Raw genomic sequence first — 26,823 nt, forward strand, 5'->3', positions numbered from 1 at the left:
AGATATATTTTCCTTAATATTTAATTTAATTTAATTCATTGTGATCAGAGAATATACTTTGTATGACTTTGATTTATAAATGTGCTGTATGCACTTGGGAAAAAGTGTTTTTTCCTGTTTTGGGGTACAGTGTTATATAAATGTCAGCTAAGTCAGGTTGTTTAGTGTTGCTGTAGTGTTCCATATTCTTACTGATTTTCTGTCTGCTGGTGTTCTGTAAGTGTTGTTGGTTGAACTGGGGAGACCCTGGACCCTGGGGCCTCAACGCAGCCAGACAAAGGAGTTACTGAAGGTTCTTGGCCTTGTAATAAGAATGAATTCAAGGATAGATATGCAGCACAGTGGATGAGCAACACGAGCAGGAAAGTTTACTAGGTGAAAAATAGAGATGAGAGCCCCTGAGCTTGAATGAGAGAGCAGGAGAGAGAGTCCGAGAGAGGCAGAGACAGAGTTGCATGCCCAGGGGTTTGGGTTTCTATCTTGTATTGATAGTTGTTAACTAGGGGGCAGAATACTTATTACTTGGAGTGGGGATTTCTTGGGAGCAGGATTTCATGCTTTTTCTTCTTTATTTGGTCAGGGATATTTGGCTTCCTTTGTCAGCCACCTTTGGCTCTCTGGTTTGCTCTAGCTTCATGTGGCTTTGTTTTGGATTGCTGCCAGCACAGGCCTCTGACTTGCCCAGTAGTGGCCATGATTTCTTCTTTGCCCACCTCCAGATATCCTGTTAGAACCTAACTAACTGCCTGCTCTGGCGTAAGTGTTTTCAAGATATCTTTACCTCTACTGAATGTTTTTTTATTTCTACTTGTTGAATTATTTACTCAGAGCAGAGTCCTAAATTCTCCATGTATACTTGCAGATTTTTGCCTTATTTTTATTACCTACTCTTGTCAGTTTTTAAAAAATGCATTTTTGACTCTATTTTTTTTGAGTTGCATATACATTTAAGATTGTTATAGATTGTTTTTAATCTCTAGTAATATTTCTTGTTCTTAAGTCTTCTTTGTCTCATATTAATATAGACTAGCCATTTCAGCTTTCTTTTCATTAGCATTAGGATTTTTTTTTTTAAAGATTTTATTTATTTATTTGACAGATTGAGACCACAAGTAGGCAGAGAGGCAGGCAGAGAGGGAGGGAGAAGCAGGCTCCCTCCCCAGCAGAGATCCCAATGTGGAGCCTGATCCCAGGACCCTGAGATCATGACCTGAGCCAAAGACAGAGGCTTAACCCATTGAGCCACCCAGGTGCCCCTGTTCGGATTTTTTTTTTAAAGATTTTATTTTTTTATTTGACGAGAGAAAGGAGTGGAGGGAGAGGTAACACAAGCAGGGGAGTGGGAGAGGGAGAAGCAGACTTTCCCTGAGCATGGAGCCCAATGTGGGGCTCTATCCTAGGACCCCGAGATCATAACCTGAGCCAAAGGCAGACACTTAACGACTGAGCCAAGCAGGCACCCCTAGGATTTTTTTAAAAAAATATTTTGTTTATTTATTTGACTGAAAGTATAAGCAGGGGGAGCAGCAGGCAGAGAGAGAGGGAGACTGGGAGCCCGATATGGGACTTGATCCCAGCATCTTGGCATCATAATCTGAGCCAAAGGCAAATGCTTAACCGACTGAGCCACCCAGGCGCCCCACTGTTAGGATTTAATACCTTTTCTGTCCTTGTATATTTAACTTTCTATCTTCCATCCAGCTTTATTGAGGTATAATTAACCTGTAACATTGTGTAAATTTAATCTGTCCTACTTTTAATTTAATCTTTATGTACAAAGTGGATTTATTTTGGGCAGAATAGAGTTAGTTGGTTCTTGAATTTTTTTTTCCCAGTCTGACAATTTCTCCCTGTTAAGTGGGGTGCTTACACCATTTGAATTTAATGTAATTATTACTGTGGTTTGATATGGATTTACCATCTTACTACTTTTTTTTTTATTTGCCTATGTGTTCTCATTTCCTTTTTCCTCCATCATTTGGATTACTTGAGAATGTTTGGATTTCATTATAGCTCCACTTTAGGCTTATTAGGTATACATCTTTGTTTTAGGATTTAGCCTAAATCCTAATTCTAACCTTTCACTGTTTACCTTTAGATAATATATCACTTTTTAGTTGGCGTAAGAACCATACAACAATATCATTCCATTTCCTGTCATATATTTGCTTCTAAACATGTTAAAACCACACAGTTCATTTTGATATTTTTACTTTAATTATCTTTGAAAGAAATGAAGAAATGGCTGAGAACTAGAGTATAAAATATACATATATTTTATACTCTAGTTCTCAGCCATTTCTTTTTTTCTTTTTTCTTTCTTTCTTTTTTTTTTTTTTTTTTTACCAATCATCTTTTATTAGATGTTAATTCTCAACTAGGATATGAAAGGATTCAGGGTGCTAGGCAAAAGTGATGTCAAGAATGCAGAATGTGCCTCCACATTGGGTCCTCTTCAGTGGTTCACCATATCTGGATGACGCCCCCTTTTTTTCACATTGATATTCTATTCTGGGACCAGTAGTAACCTCTTTGCATTAGGAGTGGAATTCTGCATCAGTATCTAATCTGACAGCTCTCCTAGTTTGATATCCATAAGCTTCTTCTTCATTATTGGTACAGATGATGCCATCTGGAGTCCTGGGTGTCTATTACATCTAGTTTTCAGCCATTTCTGATGTTCTTTATATTTTTTGTTTAGATACAGTTTTTGTTGTTTGTATCATATTTATTCTACCAGAAAACTTTCTTTTAAAATCTTTGTTACAGCCTGGTGGATATTCATTTTATCAGATTTGTCTGTTGGAAAATTTTTTTATTGTGTCCCTGTTTTTTTTAAAAGATGTTTTCATTCGCTAAAGATTTTGGGGTTTATAGTTTTTCTATTAGTACTTTGAAGCTGGTATTCTATTATCTCCTGGCTTACATAATCCATGACAAAGAATCCGCTGTCGTTCTTATTTTTGTACCTCTGCATTTAAGTTTTTTCCTTCTTACTGTGGTTTGTGTAATTTTTTCCCTTAAATCCTTCTTGTTATCTAGGCTACTATTGGGATGTGTGCTTGTGCAAATGTGTGTTTAATTTTCCAGTAATCTGAGATATTGTTCCTTCCAGTTGTTTGTTTCCTTAACACTTTCTTTTTTAAAATCATTTCAGTTGTGTAGATGTTCTATCTTTTTCATCTCTCAGCTCTCTGATTCTCAGTTTCTTCTCCCCCACCTTTCTTTTTTGTATTTCAGTGGGAAGAAGTGATACACTTTTCTTCTTCAAGATTCTTTCTTCTTCAGTGATTCGTTCCTTTGTTGTGTTCAGTCAGCTGATAATCTCATTTATTATTATTCCCATTGATTAGCATTCTTTTTCTCTGATACTGTTTTTTTATATCTTACATTTCTACTTGTCTCATGTTTATAGCTTTCATCTCTTTGTGCTGAAATTCCAGGTTTGTTCATATGTGTTTTTCACCTTTTCCTTTAAAATGTTAAGGTTATTTTAAAGCCTTTGATAATTGCAAAACATGAGCTGTTTCTGAGTCTCGTTCTTTTGACTCTCTTTATCTACTGAATGTAGTATTTCTTCTTGCTTTGTATATATGTGGTATTTTTTTATTGAGTGCTAGATATTTTTTTTTCCTGTTTGAACAACAGAGGCTGAGGTAAATATATATGTGCTTAGTAATGGGTATACCTCTTTCAGTTTGTTAATAGGTCTCATTTGAAGCAATGGGTTAGTGGTTGAATGACTCCGTTCTCTATTTGAGATGCGTTTGTATTGCTATATAGTTATCTTTGGTGCTCTAAGGACTTCACATTCCTTCAGCACATGACTGCTGTTAATGGACTTATTGAGAGTGTGGAGCAAAGAACAGTTTCTACCAAAAGGTGAATCAGTACAAAAGATGAACTCTCCCAAACGTGGATAAGTTTGAATGCCTCTTCTTCCTTTGCAGGGGCTTGGGATTCAATACATCCTGTTTCCTAGAGACCTCAGCTCTCTAATAGCCTTGATGAAAGTCATGCTATTATAGATTATTTGCTTTTTTATAATTTTCAGATTAGAAGCAACATTCTCTTACCACTTTTTATATAAGTGACACTGGAACTTTCCCTTAAACCAGATATACATGCATTTATTTATTTATTTGTTTGTTTGTTTATTTATTTATTTAAAACCAGACTTTTAAAGATAACTGTAATAGAGGGGCGTGTGTGTGGCTTTGTCTGTCAAACATCTGCCTTCCGCTCAGGTCATTATCCCAGGGTTTTGGGGTCGAATCCCATATTGGGCTCCCTGGTCAGCGGGGAGTGTCGCCCCACTTCCCCGCCCTCTTCCACCTTCTTGTGCTCTCTCTGTGTGTGTTTCAAATAAATAAATAAATAAATAAAATCTTTTTAAAAAAGATAACTTTAAAGGAGCTAAACACTTTTAAGATTATGGACATAGACATACAGAGTGAATGAAGGGGAAAGAACTTTTCTAATGTTATTCAGTTATTCAATTTCTGCTTTTAACTTGGCATAACATTTATTGTGAAAGTTGCACATGCAATTTGAAGTATGTTGTAACTCAGGAGACAAGAGTGAAAATAATGGAAATAAGTTAAATGACTTAAATTTTGGCTCTAACTATGAAGATACTGATATATAGAAGATGCCCATAACAAGTTTGGATAAATTTTCTCTCGAGTTGTGAATGGGAAAAAGCAGTATTTTTAACTTAACGTACTTTACATATATGAATTGAAATATGAACAAGTAAGTCCATTAATGATAAATTATACAATATTAATACAATATTTAGATTTTATCTCTATTCCTAAAATGATTTTTCCCCCTTCGGGTATTTTCCTTACCTTCATATGCCACTTTTTCAAATAGTACATGATACAGTACATTTAAAGTCTATAAACATTGGGGTGTCTCGGTGATTCCATTGTTCGGGTGCCTTACTTGGTTTTGGCTCTAATCATGATCTCAGGTTGTGAGAGCAAGCCCTGCATTGGGCTCTATGCTCAGTGCAGAGTCTGCCATCTCCTTCCCTTTCTGTCCCTCCTCTCTGCTCATGCCTTTGCACATGTGTATGCTGTCTCAAAAAAATAAACCAAATCTTTAATTAAAAAAAAATCTACAAACCTTAAATGATGATTAGAGGACTGATATACATAAGATGTTGCAAAAATCTTTGGGCATTTATTTCAGAGTGGAAGCAGACTTTCTTTGGTTATTTTCTTATTTTTATTCGAAATCAGTTCTTTTTTTTTTTAAGATTTTATTTACTTTGGCAGAGAGCACAGAAGGGGGAGTGGCAGGCAGAGGGAGAGGGAGAAGCAGGCTCCCCATAGAGCATGGGGAGCCCAATATAGGATTCAGTTCCAGGATCCCAGGATCATGACCTGAACCAAAGAAAGTCACTTAACCACTAAGCTACCCAGGTGCCTGAAATCTGTTCTGTTTTTTAGTTATCTGACCTGAAGCTAGTTACTTAATCTCTCATAGCTTCTGTTTCCTTTTCTGACAAGTTAAATAATAATGCAAAGCTCAAAAATACATATCTTGTGAGGAATTACATATTTTGAATGGTATATGTTAAGAACCAAATACAACAGCACTTTATTATAGGTTCTTAGTATGATAGGTACCACTGTAAATAAGTCAAGAAAGACTTTTTTGCTATCTCTGTCTCTCTCTGTCTCTGTAAATAAAATCTTAAGAAAAGGAGGGGGTGCTTGTTGGGTTAAGCATCTGCCTTCAACTCAGGTCATGATCTCAGGGTCATGGGGTTGAGCCCCACATTGGGCTTCCTGCTTAGCAGGGAGTCTGCTTGTCCCTCTCCTCCCTGCTTGTGCTCTCTCCTGCTGTTTCTCTTGATATCTCTCAAATAAATAAATAAATAAAATCTTTAAAAAATATATTGTCTGGAGTAATCAGCAAGGAGTAAAACAAGAGTAAAAACAAGGACTCTTTATCATTTTGACCCAAGAGGTTTCTGATTCATAAAAGTTACAGTAAAATAAAAAATGAAGTTGTTTTCATTTCTGCAGTAGGTAACATCATATTATTTAGAGTCTTACCAACTCTGTACTGTTACTGTGTATGTATTTTGTATACAGGGATTATCTATTATATGAATTTGAGACTTAATCTAAGAATGGATAAGCTCTGTTTATTTGCCATAGTATACCTACAATTAAGAAGGACAAATTCTTTTAATCTTTGAAAAGTTTTTTAGGGGCACCTGACTGCCTCAGCTGATAGAACATGCAACTCTTGATCTTGGGATCATGAGTTCAAACCCCAGGTTGGATGTGAAGCCTCCTTAAAAACAAAAAAAAATTTTTTTTTTTTTTTAAAGGTGATGTGGCATTTGGTTTTCGTGGCATTATTTCTTAGCAGATTTTTGTGCTATGAATTTAGCAGGTTACCTTTTCTTGCAAGATAGGGTATAAGAAGTATTAAGGTTATACTCTTTGTCTTGCTTGAACCTTTACCCTTCATTAGTTCATGGATAGCTGAAAAAAGTTGAAATAGAACACGAAGGTCTTAATATCTATGCTTCTCAATATGAATACAAGTTTCAAGTGTTTTTTTCAGTAGGATAAATATATCATATACATGAAACAAAGGCTTTAATCTAACATTGCCTTCCACATTTCCAGCAAGAATGTAAGCTGATATTTTGACTCTTTCATGCTCAGGGTTTATTTGTCCTCTCTTAAAAGGAATTTATAAGAAATCTGTGTTTTTAATTCATATAGAATTTTTTATTCCGGCAAATTGCCTTCTCAGTTGGGTAGGTCATTTAAACCTCTGAGCCCATTGGAGACAAATCTATGAATCTCAGAACTGTCCTGAAATTTCTGCCCATTTGGCCAGACTCTGGATAATATATATGGTTGTAAGATTCCCAATTTGCTGGTTCCCCACTTCCCCACTTAATTCCCCACTCAAGAATTCTTAGTGTTTTAGTAAAAGGGGGAGAAAAAAAAAAGAACAAAAAAGAAAACTTTATGAGCACTATAGTTCTTTAAAAAAATTGTTAGAATATACATAAAATTTACCTTTTTAGCTGTTGTTAAGCATATAGTTCAGTGGCATTAAAGATGTTCAAATTGTGTAACCATCACCATTATCCATGTCCAGATTTTTATCATCTTTCCAGATGAAACTCCATACCTGTTAAACACTAACTCCTTATTCTCCCCTTGCCCCACCTGCTCCCTAATTTGTCCCTATGAATTTGACTAAGGAGATTGACAGTTTTGAGGTAATTTAGATATTCAAACCCACAGTGGTTTTAAAGTTGTTAGAAAGTGGAATTTGCTCTTGTTTTTCTTTGCTGAACTGTCCCCAGTTTAGAGAAATTACAGATTTTGAAGAACGAAGTAGTAGAGAAGACGAAGCCACAGTTTGGGAGGAGACTCACAGATTTTGTTGCATGTGAAATAAATAAAATTTTGGTTGTTGCTTTTAGAATCTCCCTATAGATGAAGTGGTTTAAGAGGATGTGATTGTGATAAAAAGATGTATTACACACAGCATATCCGAAATTTTGGATACAATGTATTTGAATCCCAAACCTATCCTGATTGTGCTATAAGTTGGTCAGTCTCTGGCTCTCCAAAATCCAGAAATCAATGTTTAGCGGTTCCATCAATATATGCATGTTCAGTACTTCAAAACAATAAAAATCTGAAAGAAACATTTAAAACTATTTGCCCAGAGCTAATGAGAGAGCTTTGGGGCTATACCTACTCTTTAGTAGATAATGACATTGAAAAAAAACTGTATTTATATTTTATACTGTGTATCCCTTATAATACATTTTTGTGCTTGAAAAAATATAAGAAAGACAACAAAACAAAAAGTAGGACCAAATTTTTTTTTTTTTTTAAATCCTCTACTGGTGGGTTTGGGAAAGACACAGATAATATATTTTTGGTCTGTGATCTCACGTCTGAGCTTGCTTAAGGTTACAGATTCTCAGGGGAGACATCCTGCCCCCACCCTCCTCCATTTATCCCTCGCAAGTTTCTCTGTGGTTTCCTTTTTTGTGTATGTTTTATATTTTATTCCCTGTATTTATTGCTTCTCAGATCTTGTATTTTCACTTTGCTTTTGGCCTCTGTCTTCCTTTTATGCTGGCTCAGAAAGGCATTTAATAATGTGTTTTTCTGGGGCATCTAGGTGGCTCCATGGGTTAAAGCCTCTGCCTTCGGCTCAGGTCATGATCTCAGGGTCCTGAGATTGAGCCCAGCATTGGGCTCCCTGCTGGCAGGGAGCCTGCTTCCCCCACCCTCTCTGCCTGCCTCTCTGCCTACTTTGATCTTTGTCTGTCAAATAAATCAATAAAATCTTTAAAAAAAAATATGTTTTTCATATTTTATCCATCATTTTGGTTGTTTTTAGTTATGACTGTTTTTCTAGATATCTAGCCTGCTGTGGGGTGACAGTCTTTATACATTTAAAAAAAAAATTACAATATGTGAACCTAGATCTCTCTGTATCACCTTCCCCATTTTGTATCTCAGTTCTTAAAGCTTATATATTAAGAAATTTTTGTAAAATTTGCAAAAAATTAAAATGCTCTTTAAGTGATTATTATATTTCTAAAAATATGTGTATTTATTTTATAGTTACTTGAAGGAAATTTTGCCAAAGAAGTCAGCCATGAAATGGATGGACTTATTTTTCAGCCTATTGGAGTAAGTTGTGTGCACGTGCGTGCAGTTGAGCGTTTTGTATGTATATAAATTTGTGTCTACACATATTTACAAAGTATAAAATATATATATATATATAAAATATGTTTTCTTGAGATGTATTTACTTAGCATTGATTACTGCTACATCACTGCCTATCCTTAAATAAATTGTTTATTATATTTCACTTACACTAAATATATATATTATGAACAGTTGTTTGCTTTTCACTTAGCTTAAGAAATAAACATTGGTCATTATTTTTCAAGGAAGTCGGTCTTTTGGTATAATTCTTTTTTTTAATAATTCTTACAAAACAAATGTTAATTTCTTTACTAGAATTCTATCAGTAACATTACATAAATGCTTATTTCTGTAGCCCATTATACCTTTAAATATTAATATTTCTAAAATTTGTTATTGATGAGTGAAATTAAAAGAATTTTTAATATTTGAAGAAAATATAATTATTTGACTATTACAGATCAAATTTCTGAAACTCACTGAAGAACTTGCACTAACTGAATGGTTAAATCATATATTTGGAGTAAGTTACATTTTACTCTGATAGCATGGTTTCTCAACATTAGCATCAGTGATGTTTTTTGCCAGATAATTCTTTGTTGTGAGCAGCTTTCCTGTGTATTATAGGGTGTTTAGCAGCATCCTTGGTCTGGACTTACTAAATGCCAGTATTACCTCTTCCCCCGATCTCATCTCTCCGGGTTGTGACAACCAAAAATATATACATTTACTGCCTGCTTTCTGCTGGAGAGCAAAATTGCCCTCATTGACAACCTGTGCTCTATTGCACTGTTTCTCAAAATACGTAACATTACCACCACCCAGAAAGTTATTAGAAAAGCAGCTCCTCTGGGGCAGCTGGGTGGCTCAGTTGGTTGAGTGCTTGTGTTCAGCTCAGGTCATGATCCCAGTGTCTTGGGATTGAGCCCTACATCAGGCTCTCTGCTCAATGCGGAGTCTCTTTCTCCCTCTGCCCCTCTCCCTGCTTGTGTTTTCTCTCTCTTGCTCTGTGCTCTCTCTCAAACAAATAAAATCTTTTTTTTTTTTTTTTTTAACAAAAGCAGCTCTCCCTATACTTACTGATCAGAAACCCTAGGAATGGAGTCCAGCAACTTGAACTTTAACAAGCTCTCCACGTGACTCAAATGCATGTTCATGTATGAAAACTGCTCTGTAGGAAAGAGCTGTATTTCATATACTACACTTCATCATGTGCTATAGTTTGCCTCATATGCTGCATTTTTCCTTCAGTAACTATCCTTAGAAATTAGGGTATGGTCTAGCTGTGAAGCTGCAAAGAGAGACATCAAACTGGGTACCTGGAGAAAAGGGGGGGAAACTAGTATTTTTGAAGACTGTGTATAGTATACTGAACTTTAATATGCAAGTTTAGGTATAATGTGATACGTGATTGGCTTCTGTCTTCCTTCCAGACCCCTTTACCAAACAGGTAGAAGCTCTTCTGTAGTCAAGGGAAGAGGTGATGGAGGAGAGTTAAGAGGCTGGGGACAGAAATTATAGAAAATATCTTCGGAAGGTAGAAGTTAGATCTTTGAGTTCCAGTATTTTCTAAGCCTGATCTTCCTAGAACGAAATCAAGTCTAAAAATAACAGTAATCACAGTAAATTTTACTTTGTTAAACTCATGGTTCATATACATGTGTATATGAGGTTTTGGTATTTGTAAGAGAAATGGCGTGATACAGAAGTCCAAGGAGTCAGCTGGTGTACTAGTCTGTTCTGATTCGAATGACTACACTTGTTATTAACTAGCTTTGTAGCTGATAACTAATATGGCAGGTCTCTCTATTCTTTTCTTAAATATGTGTGGATGTTTGGTCCAACATAGAAATTTCAGAAATAGTCAGGTTACTGAAAAATTCTTGTTAGGAGTTCAATTAGAATTGCTTTGAATTTAATTTGAAGAAAATTGATTAAATCATCTCAGTGAATAAGGTTTGCTCTTTTCAGGTCTTTTTCTGTTCTCTAATGGAGTGTAAGTTTTTATTGTTATTGTCTAACTTCTAGATATTTAGTATTTTCCATTTTTACAATAAGGGGTGTCTTTATTTGGTACTTCTAATGTACTGCCACATTGTTGATTGATTTGTTTTGTTGATTCAAGAATCTAATAATTGCCTAACTTTACATATTGGCCAACACCTCTAGCACTGGTTTAAATATTGACTTTATTGGGTAGAGGAGAGGGAGACATTCTTACTTTATTCTCAACTTCAAAGGGAATGTGGCTAATTTTTCTCCATTAAGTATGCTTTTGGTATATTTCTCCTAGAGAGCTTTTATCATGCTAAGAAAGTTTTGTTTCTATTCATACAAAGATGGTTTTTTTTCCGATCATAAAAACATCCTTATATTCTGACATAAATGCTACTTAATCATGATATATGTAGTTTTTAATATCCCTTTGGATCTGTGCTACCTTATTTCTTATTTTTTTTTCCTTTTTATATGTATTCAAAATAAAGAAGGTAATATTATGGAAAAAATATTAAGTTCTAAGTAATATATAATAATACATGCCCATGGTTTTAAAAGTCAAAATATCACGACTTCTGTTGAAAAATAGGACAATCTCTTTTTCTACTTTTCCCTGTACTTGGATTGGAGTACCACTCCTAGGAGGTAATTATTTTCTGTTGTTTTAGCTGTGTGTTTTTTCTCTTTTCCCTCCCTATTTCTACAAAATCTGTTTATGGTGCTCTTCCTTGGTTTTCTGTTTTATACACGATCTGCCTACTCTCTGCTGTTGAAGAACAGGATTGAGCTCTTTCACTCCTCCAACATCACCCCTTCTCCTTCTGTCATCCCATTATAATTTTATCCCATCTTTGGTCAAATGAATATTCAGTATTTGTATTTCTGTGTTAATATAAATATTGTTCACATCTGAGTCAAGTTGTATAATATTTTATTTTCATAGAAAACTTTTTTCCCCTGAAGTTAGGAATTGCCTTTTATGTTTGATTTGTTATGATTATCACTGCTTCTTCCCTTAAACTTTTTAAAAGAACTGTTAAATTTTTTTTTCAATACAGTCAAATTTATCAAGTAACATATCCAGTTTGATTTCTATTTGAAGGCCTTCCCTCTGAAGCCTTTCATTCTGTAGTCTGGCTGCATAGTTTTCTCTCTTTGGGATTTCTCTTCAGTGTCCTTATCCTGGAAATTCTCAGCTTGTGGAACAAAATAAAGTTTATATTTCTTTGTTATTTAAATGAGATAGCTTGGCCCCTTCTCACCTCTGAAGAAACGATCACAGTGCAATGTAATACTGCAAGGATGACTTTTTCCTTCCTAGGTTTTTCCTTTTTATAATTGTGCCCTGAGATTTTAAACTTATCCCATATTTGGCGTCCTGATTCTAGCCATCAGATTCTAGAAAGATGAAATTCTGATGAGTTCCTAGATTGACCATATTCTTTTATGCATTTGCTGCCATCATTTCTACATTGATGTTGTTGAAGATGGGATTTCTAAGTTACTCCTGTTAGTCTGATGGCTTTGAGAGTATAGAAGAGAGGGAAGAGTAGTTTCTGGATTTTGTCTTTGTCACCTTAGGCATGAGCACTTAATCTCTTTTAGTTCTTTGGGCCACACACACATATTCATGCACATCACAAAACGATTCCTCTGTCATTACTGTTAAATTGGCTTGGTCAAAGTGACTTCTAGCCTTATATATAACTTTGTCTGCAAGCAAATCTTTTTCATGACAGTCTAGGTCCTGGTCACGAATCTGTACGTTTGCCTTCCCTGACATGAATTTTCTCAGATTCTTTGAGGGAGACTGATCTCATTCTGAGGCCACCAGACCAAGAGAGATGTAATGTTGTGACTGAAAAGAAGCAGCAGTTAGGGCCTTGATGAGATTTGGGTTCCAGTCCATTCTCCATCTTTCCCCTGCTCTCCATTTCATAGGCATTATGGGAGGTGTTTTGCTTTTGTGAAGCAAAAAGAAATTTTTCCCTCTTTTCTCTTGAATACTTCTTACTTGATCACTAAATATTTTTATAACTAAAATAGATCATTTAAGTGATTATTCTCAAAGCAAAAAAATCTCCCAAGATAACCTTGCTGTTTCTTATACTAGATAGTAGCTACCACCTCAAAAGGTAAATATTGATTATGTTTTTGTCTCATAAATACTGTGGGTTCCTCCAAAGTTATTAGTACTTTCCTTTCTTATTTATCTTTATATGTCCAGTGTCTAGGATAGTGTTTGGCCCAATATGTCTTACAAAATGTTCATCAAAGAAATGAAAATATATCATTAGGTTTTACCTCTAGCCTTTCAGATTTGACTGGTTTTATATTTTACCAATATAGGCAAACATTTTTTTTCTTCAAGTTTTTATTTAAATTGTAGCTAATTAACATACAGTATAAAATTAGTTTCAGATATAGAATTTAGTACATACAACAGGCAGTGCTTATCACATCTTAATCCCCATCATCTATTCATACTGTCCCCTGCCCACCTCCCTTCCAGTAACCCTCAGTTTGTTCTCTGTAGTTTAGAGTCTGTTTTCTGATGTCCCTTTCTCTCTCTCATTCTCTCCCCCACAACATTCATTCATTTTGTTTCTTAAATTCCACATATGAGTGGAATCATACAGTATTTGTCTTTCTCTGACTTACTTTGCTTAGCATAATACTTTCTAGCTCCATCCAGGTCATTGTAGGTGGCAAGATTTCATTCTTTTTTTATGACTGAGCAATATTCCATAGTATATATATACCACATCTTCTTTATCCATTCATCAGTCAGTGGACGCTTGGACTGTTTCCATAATTTGGCTACTGTGGATAATGCTGCTATAAATATTGGGGTGCATGTATCCCTTCAAATCAGTGTTTTTGTATCCTTTGGGTAGATAACTAGTAGTGAAATTGCTGGATCGTAGAGTACTTTTCAACTTTTTGAGGGACCTCCATACTGTTTTCCAGAATGGCTGCACCAGTTTATATTCCCACCAATAGTGTAGGAGGGTTCCCGTTTCTCTGCATCCTCACCAACACCTGTTGTTTCCTGTGTTTTTAATTTTAGCCATTCTGACAGGTGTGAGGTGATTTCTCACTATAGTTTTGATTTGTATTTCCCTAATGAGTAGTGATGCTGAGCATCTTTTCATGTGTCAGCTAGCCATCTTTGGTTAGTCATGTTTTCTGTCCAGTTTTTAACTGGACTATTTATTTTTTGCGTATTGAGTTTGATAAATTCTTTATAGATTTTGTATACTAACTATTTATCAGCTATGTCATTTGCAAATATTTTCTTCCATTCTGAAGGTTGCATTTAGTTTTGTTGATTGTTTCCTTTGTTGTGCAAAAGCTTTTATCTTGTTGAAATCTCAGTAGTTCATTTTTGCTTTTGTTTCCCTTGCCTCAGGAGACATCTAGTAAGAAGTTGCTATGGCCAATGTCAAAGAGGTTACTGCCTGTGTTCTCCTCTAGGATTTTGAAAGTTTCCTGTCCCACATGTCTTTAATCCATTCTTTAAAAAGGTACATATATTTGAGAGAGAGATCTCACAATCCTAAGATCATGACCTGAGCTGAAATCAGGAGTTGTATGCCCAACTGACTGAGCCACCCAGGCTCCCCTGTCTTTAATCTATTTTGAATTTATTTTTGCATAGTTTTAAGAAAGTGATCCAGTTTTCATTCTTCTGCATGTTGTCCCAGTTAACACCATTTGTTGAAATGACTGTCTTTTTTCCATTGGATATTCTTTTCTACTTTGTCAAAGATTAGATGAACGTGTAGTTGTGGGTCCATTTCTGGGTTTTCTGTTCAGTTACATTGGTCTATGTATCTGTTTTTGTGCCATTACCATACTGTCTTGATCACTACAACTTTGTAATATAACTTGATGCCTCAGCTTTGCTTTTCTTTTTCAAGATTCCTTTGGCTTTTTAGGGTCTTTTGTGGTTCCATACAAATTTTAGGGTTGTTTGTTCTAACTCTGTGGAAGATGCTGGTGGTATTTTGGTAGGGCTTGCATTAAAGGTATGGATTGCTTTGGGAAGTATAGACATTTTAACAATATTTGTTCTTCCAATCCATGAGCATGGAGCTTTCCCATTTCTTTGTGTCATCTTCAGTTACTTTCATAAGTGTTCTTCTCTAGTTTTCAGAGTACAGGTCTTTAACCTCTTTGGTTAGGTTTATTCCTATGTACCTTATGGTTTTTGGTGCAGTTGTAAATGAGTCATTGTGAAACACCACATTACTGAGTAAAAGGATAAGAATCATATGATCCTTTCAATAGATGAAATGCACTTGACAGAATACAACATCTATGCACCATATAAACCCTCAAAAAAGTAGGAATGGGGGAACATACCTCAACGTAACAAAGACCATATATGAAAAACCCATGGTTCTACATCCTCATTGAGGAAAAACAGAGCTTTTCCTTTAAGGTCAGGAGCAAGACAAGGATGTCCACTCTCACCAGTGCTATTTAACATAGTACTTAGAAGTCGTAGCCTTGGAAATCAGACAACAGAAAGAAATATAGGCAGACTTTTTGAACATGTATAGCTATTTTATTTTTCTTATTGTACATGCATATGTATAATCGAATTTATGCTAAATCTTTTTTTTTTCTTTTAAGAAAAATATCATTGACTTTCTTTAAATTCTCACTTGTTTCCTTGCAGAATCCCAAATGCAAACACTTGTTCTTCATGAAACAATAATATGAACTTTGCTACTTGCATATTGTTCTCAGAGACTTTCTAGTGGGTTAGAATTGGTCTTTCTGGTTCTCCAGTTCTTCATCTGTAAAATATACAAGCTGTAATAGTTTAGCTCTAAAGTTCTGTAATGATCATATGAGGATCAATGTATATGAATATAAATTAACACTTAAGAATTCTTTCTTCCTGCCAGTATGAGGGAAAATGTATTGGGTAAATAATTCTTAATAAGAGAGAGAATAAACTCTTATATTATTTTCCTGAAAACAACATATCTCTTAAAAGGAAATTTATACTGTTGCATTAAATAAAATAGAATTGTTATGAAGTTTATTACTAACATTATATGACTGTATTTCTATTAATTATTTCCTCTTAACCATCACATTTCAATAGAATTTTCACTTTTGCATGCTAAATTATTAAGATTACATAGTATATGGAATGGCTTTGAAAGGGTCACATTTTGTTCATCAGTAGAAATTATCAGTTTCTTATTAGCCTTTCTGATCTTTAGGTTAGCATATATCTACAAAGACTCATTTTGTTATTAAAAAATATTTCACAGGGGTACCTGCGTGGCTCAGTGGGTTAAGCCTCTGCCTTCGGCTCAGGTCATGATCTCAGGGTCCTGGGATCGAGCCCTGCATCGGGCTATCTGCTCAGCAGGGAGCCTGCTCCCCCCTCTCCCTCTGCCTTCCTTACTGCCTACTTGTGATCTCTATCAAATTTAAAAATAAATTGTTAAAAAAATTTCACTACTTATTTTTTATAAAAGTTTAATTGATGACACAGCACTATACTGTACTCATTATTAATCTTTGGTTAATTCTTTTCATTTTCCATGAAATTTTAATGATTTTAATGTATTTCATTTCTAATTGTAATTTCTCTTGAACATTTTCTATCTAGTTTTTTCTTTCTTTCTTTTTTTTTTTTTAAAGATTTTATTTATTTATTTGACAGACAGATCACAAGTAGGCAGAGAGGCAGGCAGAGAGAGAGAGGGGCAACCAGGCTCCCTGCTGAGCAGAGAGCTGGATGTGGGGCTTGATCCCAGGACCCTGAGATTGTGACCTGAGCTGAAGGCAGTGGCTTAACCCACTGAGCCACCCAGGTGCCCCTAGTTTTTTATTTCTTAAAACTACACTTAGTCAACTCTGTCTTAATTTTTACCACAGATGCATACCTTTCACAGTGTTTGTAGTGTACTCTTTAGTGGGACTTCACTATTAATAGATAGATTGGCATCTGATTGTAAGAAGGTTGTGGTACTTAGTCACATGTCTACCCATTCTGTTTAATTCTTTGGTGGGTTTTTTGTTTGTGTGTTTGTTTTTTTGGTATTTCTATTGTGTTTGTGTATTCTGAATGTAAAATATATTAACTCTGCCCTCCAGAATGGGCTCCATTTAGCATGAATCCATTCAGGAGAGCACTTTCCTTGCTTACATGCAAAATTTCATTATAGGCAACTTTGTAGTATTGGTTTTTTTTTTTTATTTTATAATTTTAATTTTGCAATTGCAATCTGATTTTTCTATTCCTATTTACTGTGTTCTGAGTTTGGGCTACCACCATAGCAAGGGTCCTCTGTATTCCATTTTCAAATTTTTGATTTACCAAATCCACAAGTGAGGCTATGCTTGGTTTCTACACAGAGATTTGTGGCTTTTCTACCTCTTTTAAAAAATGAAAATGTAAATTTCTGTTAGGTAGGTGAGCTTGAGTGACATTATCAATCGTTGTATTCATGATATTCTGCTAAAGAAAGCAGAGTTTAATATCTATTTTTCTAATAATTCATAACTTTTATGATTTCTCTTTATTGCTTTCAAAGAAGGAATACTTAAGTTTTTTCTTTCACCTATTTCTTTGGGATTGAAACCACTGTGCTCACCTATTTTCATCAAGTTCCTTTTCTTCAACAAATAAAATGGCCTTTTTCTGATTGCTGTTGCATATCCAAAGGAAAGGCGTTAATTTTCCTTTTCAGCAGCTCTTAAGTTTTCAGTATAAAGAGGTAAGAACAGAGTTGATTACAGACAGGTGTAGCTTCTAGTGGTGGGAGATGTGGTTTTAGATGGTCCAGAGACAGAGCATTAAATGACATTGCATCACACAATAAGAAATTTAGTTCAATTCCAGTTTTTATTTATTCTCTCAGTTTATAAAGAGAAAATCTGTTTATTTCAACCAACTAAGTGTGGGCCTGGTTTTACACTATTTAAAGGCAGTATATTTACTCTAACTTAGTATCCCTGATTCATTTTCATCATATCTAATTTTAGGACTACTTATTAGGGCAAGCAATACCATTTTCTATTCATGGTATTAATGCTATACTATTTGGATGGATTTTCCTGATTATCTTTGGGGGCCATTTTGCAATCTGCCACAGGTACCTAGCTTGGTGTGGTATTTCCGACTCATAACTGTAGAGCCTAATACCCAGTGTAATTTCTGATTCTGTCCTTGCGTGATTTGTGAATTACCTTCCTTTGTTAGGCTTTCTTTGAAAGCAAGTTCTGAATGAGAATTTAGGAACCTTAATCAGACCAAGAACCAATTTTTGATGTCACGTTTGCCAACATTTCTAAATTTTTCTTCTGGGGAAATCTTAAGCCTTTCATGAACTCAGCTTTAATAATTAAGTGCAGGCAGGGTAAGCGATGGACACTTACGGCAAATTTATGTACTATAGTATAGTAACCTGATATACCTTACAGTATTTTTTATCATGTTAAAATATGTGTAAATTTTTCACCCTTTATTTTTAAATTGGGATTTATCCAAATGTTAGAATCTGTAGTTCTTTTCTCTGGAATTCTTTAGCCTCTTCAAAGACAAGGCTCCCGGCGCTTCCTTATTTTCATTTGCTTGGCTATTAGCATTCTTGGATTAGAAAAGATAATGGGGTGAGGGTCCACTATTCAGTAAGTAAGATTTACTGAACTTTCCAGTTGTTTCACTCTTCTGTTACACTGGAATCTTCTGGACTAGAGCTTTGGTCCTTTGGTTTTCCCACAGTGTGTAAGGGTATCTCCCGCCTTTTGCCTGGGGTGGAGGAGGGAACCTAGAGGTTTAAATGTTCTTTATAAAGATTTTCAACCATTCTCCTTGTTTTCAGTACCATGCCTCAGCTTTCCCCCACCTTGGCAACCTTCTTGATTATCTGTTCCCTGCATTATCTGATCTGATCCGTTCTGGAGAACTGTGGCTGCAGCATCAATTGTTATCATTGATATCCTCCTCTGCAAGCACGGGGTATTCAGTGCTCTGTGCTCTACTAACGTCTCCATCTCCTTTCTGTCTTTCAGAAATACATTGACATATTGTTTTCGGCTGTTGTCTTCTCTCCTGTTTCCTTTTCTGTTGATACCTCTTTTCTGTAACTCCTGCTTTAGTGAGCTTTCATATCAAAGTGGATATAAATGCACCTGTTTAATTCACCGTGTTTATCAGAAAATCTCCCAAACTTCTCACAATGTGGTATCGCATCCCTTGGCTCCCTTGGCGCGAAAATTCAAATAAGTGAAGAAAGGAACTGATTGAGTGACCGTTCTAGCAATCTGGGTGACTGTTCTAGCAATCTGAGTGAGTCTGTGTAAAGTAGAGAGGCAGTCTTGGTTGGGGTAGACAAAGTTTGGTTTTTAACCTCTAATCCATTCTCTGATACCACAGAAATAAATAAAGGTAAATAAATGGTGAAGGATGAAGAGGATTCCTGGTGTATCTACTTGTGAGAAAACTCTTAGGCCTGCATTTGTTTGGTGCTATATACTTACAACTTAGCAAGAAGTTAATTCTCTCCATTACATTAATTATAGTGGGTGAATTGGAGTTGAATAAAAGGTAGCACATATTACTCCTGCTAAAAAAGAAGAAAAAAGAGAAAATACTTGAATCTTGGCAAAAAACTGAAGAATAGTGATAAAGATACTATATAAAGGTGGTGATTCTAATGAGGGCAAAACCAAACACTGGCTTAGAAGAAAGTTTGCTTACCATCTTATTTAATGTCCTATGTTTCATTATCTATAAGAAAAAGGAAAAGCAAAGTTAATTAATAGTATGTTCAGGAAAATAAAATTTAGAGCTTTTTTTGTGTGTGTGATTATAAAGGAATGCAACAGTATCTGAATTACTAAAGCACAGAGCAATCATTAATTATCATGAAAGCCTCAATTTAAACAAAGTAAATTGCACTTACAGAATTATAGAAAATCAGAGCTGAAAAGATACTTTCCATATTAGCCCAGTGGTTTCAAAACACTAATTTCCAGAGTTCTGGGTTTCAGTGAACTACCTCAGGATCATCTGGGAGGGATAGGTTATGAGGTAAGCATTATGTTTACATCATGACAGCTCTGATTTCTTTCTTTTTCATATTATTGTAGTTTTAGATAAGATTGTATTTTTAAAAGGCCTTTATCTAAGTAAATATTGTTTGAATCAGTTGCTCTTTTTGAAAAGTCACCAATGATCTTTCTTCACTGCAAAATCAAGATCATTTTCAGACTATTTTTTTACTCTCATTTATTATAGTCTGTACTTCTGTCCACTGTTTTTTAAAATACTCTCTTTCATGGTGTCTGACACCACATGCTCCTAATTTCTTCTAGTCTTAAACCATTTCTTCTCCATCTCATTCAAGCTCTTTGTCTTCTACTGCCCATGAAGTTTGGACTTTCTCAAGGCTTAAAGTTCTGGACCTCCATTCTTTCTCATGCTCTACTCTCTCCTTAGAAATCTCATCCACATCCATGACTTTAGTTATGTCTTATAAGTCAGACTTTTGATTTCTGTTTAAGCTCCATATTTGTTTATCTAATCGCCTACCTTGATATACTGCTTTTTAAAATTTCTCAGAAACACTAAAGACTCAATACATTTTAAAGCCAAACTCCATTTCTACCCCCCAAACAAACAAGCAAACATACAAACTGTAAAAATCTTTTCTTTCCCAGCATTTCCTACTTCGCTTATTTAAATGAGAAATCCAGATGTCATTTTTGATCCATGTCCAAGTCTTGCTCTTTCTTCCTGCTTTATCACTGAAATACCTCTTGAGTTACTCCCTTTTCTCTCAGTGACCTCTGCCACAGCTCTAAAGTGATTTAACCATTCATTTCCTTTTGGGTGATCTGCTGCAGTGGAATCCTCAATGGTCCTGCAACGTTCACTTTGTCTCCCTTCAATCTTTTCTTCATACTGCTTCCAAAGTACTCTTCTTCCTTTACCTCTAGTAATTTCCCCTTACTTTCAAGTTGAAGACCAAAATTAGATTTGAAGGCAGTTTACTCTCTTCTTTATCCATGCTGCCTTTTGGTTTCCCCACATGCTCTGCTGTTGATGCAAAAATAACTAATTTTTATTTAAAGGTGACATATTACTTTGTTCACAGTGTTTTTAAAATTTTCAGATGAAAGCTCTATTTGACAAAATATTTAAATATTTTGGGAAAAATGGGTATTTTCTTCAAAGAAAAAATTAGCTGTTTATTTTAATGTAAGCCTATGTAAATTTAAGGTTTAAGGTTCAAACTTGTATCATCTGGTTGTAAGTCTATACCATAAGCCAGTTAGACTTTATTAGACTCTTACATACAAGATTTTGGTTTAATGGTTTTCCTGACAGTTTGAATCGCTAATTTTTTGTGTTTTGTCATCTAAAAGTGAATATTTTAAAATGACCATTGGCATTTGTATATAGGTAGAAGATCTTTTACTTGACAGCTATTAGATCTTTTAATTTACAAAGTGGATAATACTTGTTTACTAGCTTTTATAAGAGGATTTTAATGATGTATATAGCATAGTAAAATTTTATTTGTGGTAATAACTGATCAATGTCTAATCTTTTAAAAAATCATATTTGATTTTACTTTTGTCTTCTGGAGACCCATATTTCTAAGTAAGAATTTTTGTGCCATTAATAATCCATACTGAAATAAAATAGAATTATATATGATGAATTACAACGTAGAAGTAATAATAAAAATCTTGAAATTATATTCTTTGTTTTATTTTTTAAAAAGGCTTTTCTTGCTTTGTCTACCAGCTATCCTGTGAATATCAAACATTTAATTGTTTCTATATTGAGTTGAGAGTATTTACACTTAAACAGTTATGATGTCATTGTTTTTGTGTCTTTATCACTATCTTGATTTTCTGTCGGGTGGGTCTGCTTGATTTGATATCCCTGGCACTAATCAGTTTGCATATAAATTGAGTCAGCTTTGATTTTAATATTGCTTTCTTATGAAATATTAATGTTTTTATTAAATCTTTACTACTGCCAGATATATTGAATGTTATGGATAGATTGTAAAATGAAAATTGGAATTAGTCTAATGCCTTGTCTTGCAGTACATGATGAATTAGAGTGGTTTTCCTCTGAAGCTGGGATGATGTTACCATGGTGAGAGCTTCTGTTGCCATGACATTTGCTTGCATATTTTGATAGGTCTTCATTTGAAGAAGGGCTCTGTTTCCTGGCAGACTGGAAAAGTGTCATTCTATCTTTTTCCCAAATGTGTTATTTCTTACTGAAAAATATAATAATTTCCAAAGAATTGTAATAGTGAAGTGCCAAGAAAGAAAATACACCTTATTTTAAATTTTTTTCCTTGTTCAACTTTTGGAACATAGCTAAATAGTCTTAGCTTGCTTTGTATGAGGAGGAAGAACATCATTTTTCTAGTTTTCTTAATAAATAAAATACTGTATTTCCATTGGATTGTATTGACAAAATAAGCAGCTAAAGATGGATAATTTGTAATCAGTCTCAGTTGGATATAGATAGATGTTATTGTACAACCAAAGACATGGCTAATGATGATATATTGGTAGCAGAGCAAGGAGAAATAACTATAAATAAGGATTTCCCAAAAAATGAATGAATCAGTGAATTCCAGTAGGGTAAATATATAAAGTGTAAAATCAGTTTTCATATAAATGATAAATATTAAACACAATGAATTAAGGATAGTTCTTTCTTACTGATAACATATGTTTAGTGTTGAAACATTAATGGTAATTTTTTTAAAAAATTGTATTTGACAGTGGTATGTTTTTAATTTTTGACCAGATAATACTGAAATTCCAATATGTAGTAAAAACAGACAGAATAAGCTCTTGCTTTCACATATCATCTCTCCCTCAGTTACTGACTATTGCTAGTTTTTAACTTTTTGTAGTTTCTTTATACATTTATAAACAATTGCAAATATGTTAATACATTCTTATTCCCACCCTACTTTTCAAGAAAGGTAGCATATTATTTTGCACTTTGCTTTTCAGAATTTGTCCATCCATGTTTTTAAATGTGTATTTTGTTAGTACTCTAATTAGCATTGGGGACATGTTGGGATCAGCACAAAGATAGAGGTTATTTTAGACATCTCCCATCCCTTATGCTTGAGGCAATTTAGAGTTTTAGAAGGAAATATTTTAAAGTACACATTCTGGGGGCACCTGGGTGGCTCAGTGGGTTAAAGCCGCTGCCTTCAGCTCAGGTCATGACTCCCAGAGTTCTGGGATCAAGCCTCATGTTGGGCTCTTTGCTCGGCAGGGAGCCTGCTTCCTTCTGTCTCTCTGCCTACTTGTGATCTCTGTCTGTCAAATAAATAAATAAAATCTTAAAAAAAAAAAGTATACATTCTGTCAATTAAGAATGAAAAAAAATTGATTTTCATTTTGTTGTTGAAGTTCAGTGATGACTTCAGTGACCAATTCATTTTATAAAAGCTATAAATTGAAATATTCTATAATGAGTACATATTTATACAAGCTACTTTTTTCTGCTTCAAATTGTTTTCTTCTTTCCTCTATTACTCGCATTCATCCTTTGAATGTTAAATTAGGTGTTGCTTGGGGAAGCCAGGTCTGGCTAGGTGAGTGTGACTCTGCCCTGCTACTCTTGTTGGCTCCAAAGCATTTAACACCATATTGTGATTTTTTAGTTATTTTAAGAATTCGTATTTCCCTAACTAGACTATAAATACCATGAAAGCAGAGACCATATTTGTCTCATTCACAGTGATATATTTTTTTAAAGATTTTATTTATTTATTTGACAGAGATCACAAGTAGGCAGAGAGGCAGGCAGAGAGAGAGGAGAGGGAAGCAGGCTCCCTGCTGAGCAGAGAGTCCGATGTGGGACTCGATCCCAGGACCCTGGGATCATGACCTGAGACAAAAGCAGAGGCTTTAACCCACTGAGCCACCCAGGTGCCCCACAGTGATATTTTTAGTACCTATAAAGTTGTAGGTTCTCAGAGGATGATTATTGGGTGCTGTGTTTTGTATGTATACATTCTAAATGTCTCAGTTCCTGAGATTCACTGGACTTTCTCTTATTTCTGTTTGTATTCATTCTTCTTCCCTATAACTCTCTTGTTTAAATTTTATTTTCTTTGAGAAGCTTCTCTTGATCTTTTTGATTATATGCTGTATTCTGTATTACATGCCATCATAGTTCTGAACTACACATTTGGTGTAGTTCACAATCTATTGTAATTGCTTATTTGTGTGAAATCCTCCCATTACCTTCATCCCTCTGGCCTCTAGTGTAGAGGTTGACACAGACCTACTAGTTGATATGTAGATATTTGTTGGAGAAAAAAAGAATGAATGCATACTCTAGACAGTGGTTCTCCATTGGGGCCCTTTTATTTGCCAGATGACATTGACAATGTCTGGAAACATTTTTGATTATCACAGCTGAGAGGGGGTAAATGTTGGTGCTGGTGTCAGTGAGCACTGGCCAGAGATGCTGCTAACTCTTCTACAATGCGCAGGACAGACCTCCCCCGGTCCCATTCTGTGCCCCAAGCAAACACTTATCTGGACTACAGATGAAGATTTGGAAGTAGTTTTTATCTTAGGTGTATTTGGAGCTCTAGAGGAGTGGGTCATATGCAGTGAGTTAACAGTGAAAAAAGGCAGAGAATAGATAACTTGAAGAATGTATATTCAAAATTGATTCCAATGTTGAAATTTACCCCAAATGACACAATTTTTAAAAGCTCTGATAAATATTTAATGTTAATGTTTCTCTGATGGTTTTTAATGAAGCAGAATAAGCCTGTAGTAGAACTCTTGGAGTTATTTTAAAGCCAGATTTATTAAATAATTGATTTACAAAGAAATTGAGTTGTTCTCTTAAACAGAAATATTGACAAGAGGGCAAAATTACTTCCATTGCCTTCTTTAACTAAATTATCTGCCTTCCAACTGAGAGCACTATCTATCATATCAATTCTTCATACCAATGTTAGGAGCACAGAATATTGTTCTAGTGGTATATATAGTACAAAATAGTAAGAAGGAGGTTAATGTGGTTGATGTATAGAGTAACTAGGCTGCAGGTGTTATTTGTATCTAGAGTTTGATCAACTGTCAGTAGACTGCTTTAATTTAAACTTGTGTCTACCAGAGGAGAAACTCTGTGAGAGTCTACTAGCTCGAAAAGTTAATGGATTTTTAAAAATCATATGACAGTAATCTTAGATATTAAGTGGGAATTAATCTGGAGTTGTGGAATGTATTAGCTTATTCCTTCATCTAATAAGTTGGGTGCTTACTATATGTCATATACACTGCTGAGTTTTGGAAATAATAAAAATGAATAAAGGCGGTGTGTCTGCCCACAAAGCACTTGCATTCTGTGGAGAAACTTGACATAGCAGCACGTTACATTACAGTGTATAAGGTGAAAGAGTGCAGACTGATGGAGTAGGGGAGATTCTCTGGTGGGCCCAGAGAGTAGGGTCAGGGTGCATTGGGAGATTAGGCCTATGTTAAAGTTAGGTCTAGATAGTTGGCTTAGTAGGCTTTCACCATTAGTAGAGATGAACTAAGTGGTTTGGCTTCTGAAGAAGTTTAGGTGCTGAGCTCTTTTCCTGCTATCCAGGCCACTTGCCAGTTGCTTTCTCCTCCCACTCATCCCTCCCCACAAAACTAGAGTAATTAGAAAACCACTGACTTAAAATTCGTTTCCTTTGGACCAGTTTTATAATCTTATCTCATCTCTTGACATCGTTTAATCCAAACTTTTCAACCTTTAATCATTTCTTTTGGACAAATGATACATTTTATTATGTTAATGGCATGAAGATTTTTGTACTACTGTGATTTGGGAATTTTTTTTGGACAAGTTGTAACCATTCTGGTTATCAATTTGTTTATCTGTAAAAAGGGGAGTTTATTACATGTTGTCGGCCCCTCATTTTTCTAGTATTCTTATTCAGGTCTATTAACTGGTCTTGATACTGAGTATTTTTATTTAACCTTTTTTAAAAAAAGATTTTATTTATTTATTAGAGAGAGAGATGAGAGAGAGCACACAAACAGGGGGAGCAGCAGAGGGAGTGGGAGAAGTAGGTTCTCTGTTGAGCAGGGAGCCTAATGTGGGGCTTGATCCCAGGACCCTGGGATCATGACCTGAGCCGAAGGCAGATGATTAACCAACTGAGCCACCCAGGCACCCCTAACCTGTCATTATCCTAGTTTCCTTATTGACTAAATTTTAAAATCACTGTAATTCTCTGGAACTGCCTAGATACAGAAACTAAATCTAAAGTTTCAGAAGTCTTTGTATAATTTGTATAATAGTTTTTTCAGAAGTTGTTTCATTAGAAATGTACGCCATTGGTTATTTTATATTAAAACAACAGCAAGAAGAAATTAATTAGACTTGTGAATAAGATGGTAGAAATAGTAATCTGAATGTTTTTGAGTAACCTGAGTAAACCAAGAAACTAAATCAGTTCTCTTATAATTTTACTCTCAAATTACAACTTCAATTTCCAGAAGTAGCAGTAAAACTTTGTAAGTAAATGAGAAATGTCAGCAAGCTTTTGGGAACTGGGAAGTCTCCATTTTCTTCCAATGAGTCTTTCTATGATACCTCTCCTTACTGTCTCTACCGAGTTTGTCACCTTTCAGAAATGGAATACCAAATGATTGCCTTGACATAGTTTTATTGGGAGAATGGTTCTTCCCCCCCATTTTACATCAACAAGAACAGCATAGAGTAGTGAGCCAATTTAGTCTCAGAAAACTAACTTCCCCTCAATTCAGATTATGTTCCTGGTCCCATTACTTAGAATCTTGTAACCTGATTGTTTTTAAAAAATTCATTTTATGCATTTTTCTTATTCAGGAAAACTTCCTTTCCCCCATCCCTCTGATTTTGATGTCTTTGTTGTACTTCCCTAGCAACTCTTCTTTGGGTGTTTTTTTTTTTTTTTTAACACCTTTATTATCTCTTGCAGATTAGATTAAAAGCCTCATTGTGGTTGAGTTCACTGTTGTTACTTTGTGTCTTCTCCAGCTAGTGTGGTACTAGGTACATACTAGGTACTTAGTA

The 26,823-nt window shown here is 35.0% G+C and overlaps 1 protein-coding gene across 1 annotated transcript in view; it reads left to right on the forward strand.

The window, feature by feature from the left end:
- Nucleotides 1-26,823, forward strand: part of RNGTT (RNA guanylyltransferase and 5'-phosphatase) — a 340,835-nt gene that overhangs the window by 162,693 nt on the left and 151,319 nt on the right. The window contains exon 12 of the mRNA XM_004766922.3: nucleotides 8,634-8,702. Within this exon, the coding sequence (XP_004766979.1) occupies nucleotides 8,634-8,702 (69 nt within the window). The remainder of the gene's footprint in view (nucleotides 1-8,633; nucleotides 8,703-26,823) is intronic.

The sequence above is a fragment of the Mustela putorius genome, unplaced genomic scaffold (assembly GCF_011764305.1).
Source record: "Mustela putorius furo isolate JIRA1106 unplaced genomic scaffold, ASM1176430v1.1 tig00000166_pilon_pilon_pilon, whole genome shotgun sequence".
NCBI classification, from domain to species: Eukaryota; Metazoa; Chordata; class Mammalia; order Carnivora; family Mustelidae; genus Mustela; species Mustela putorius.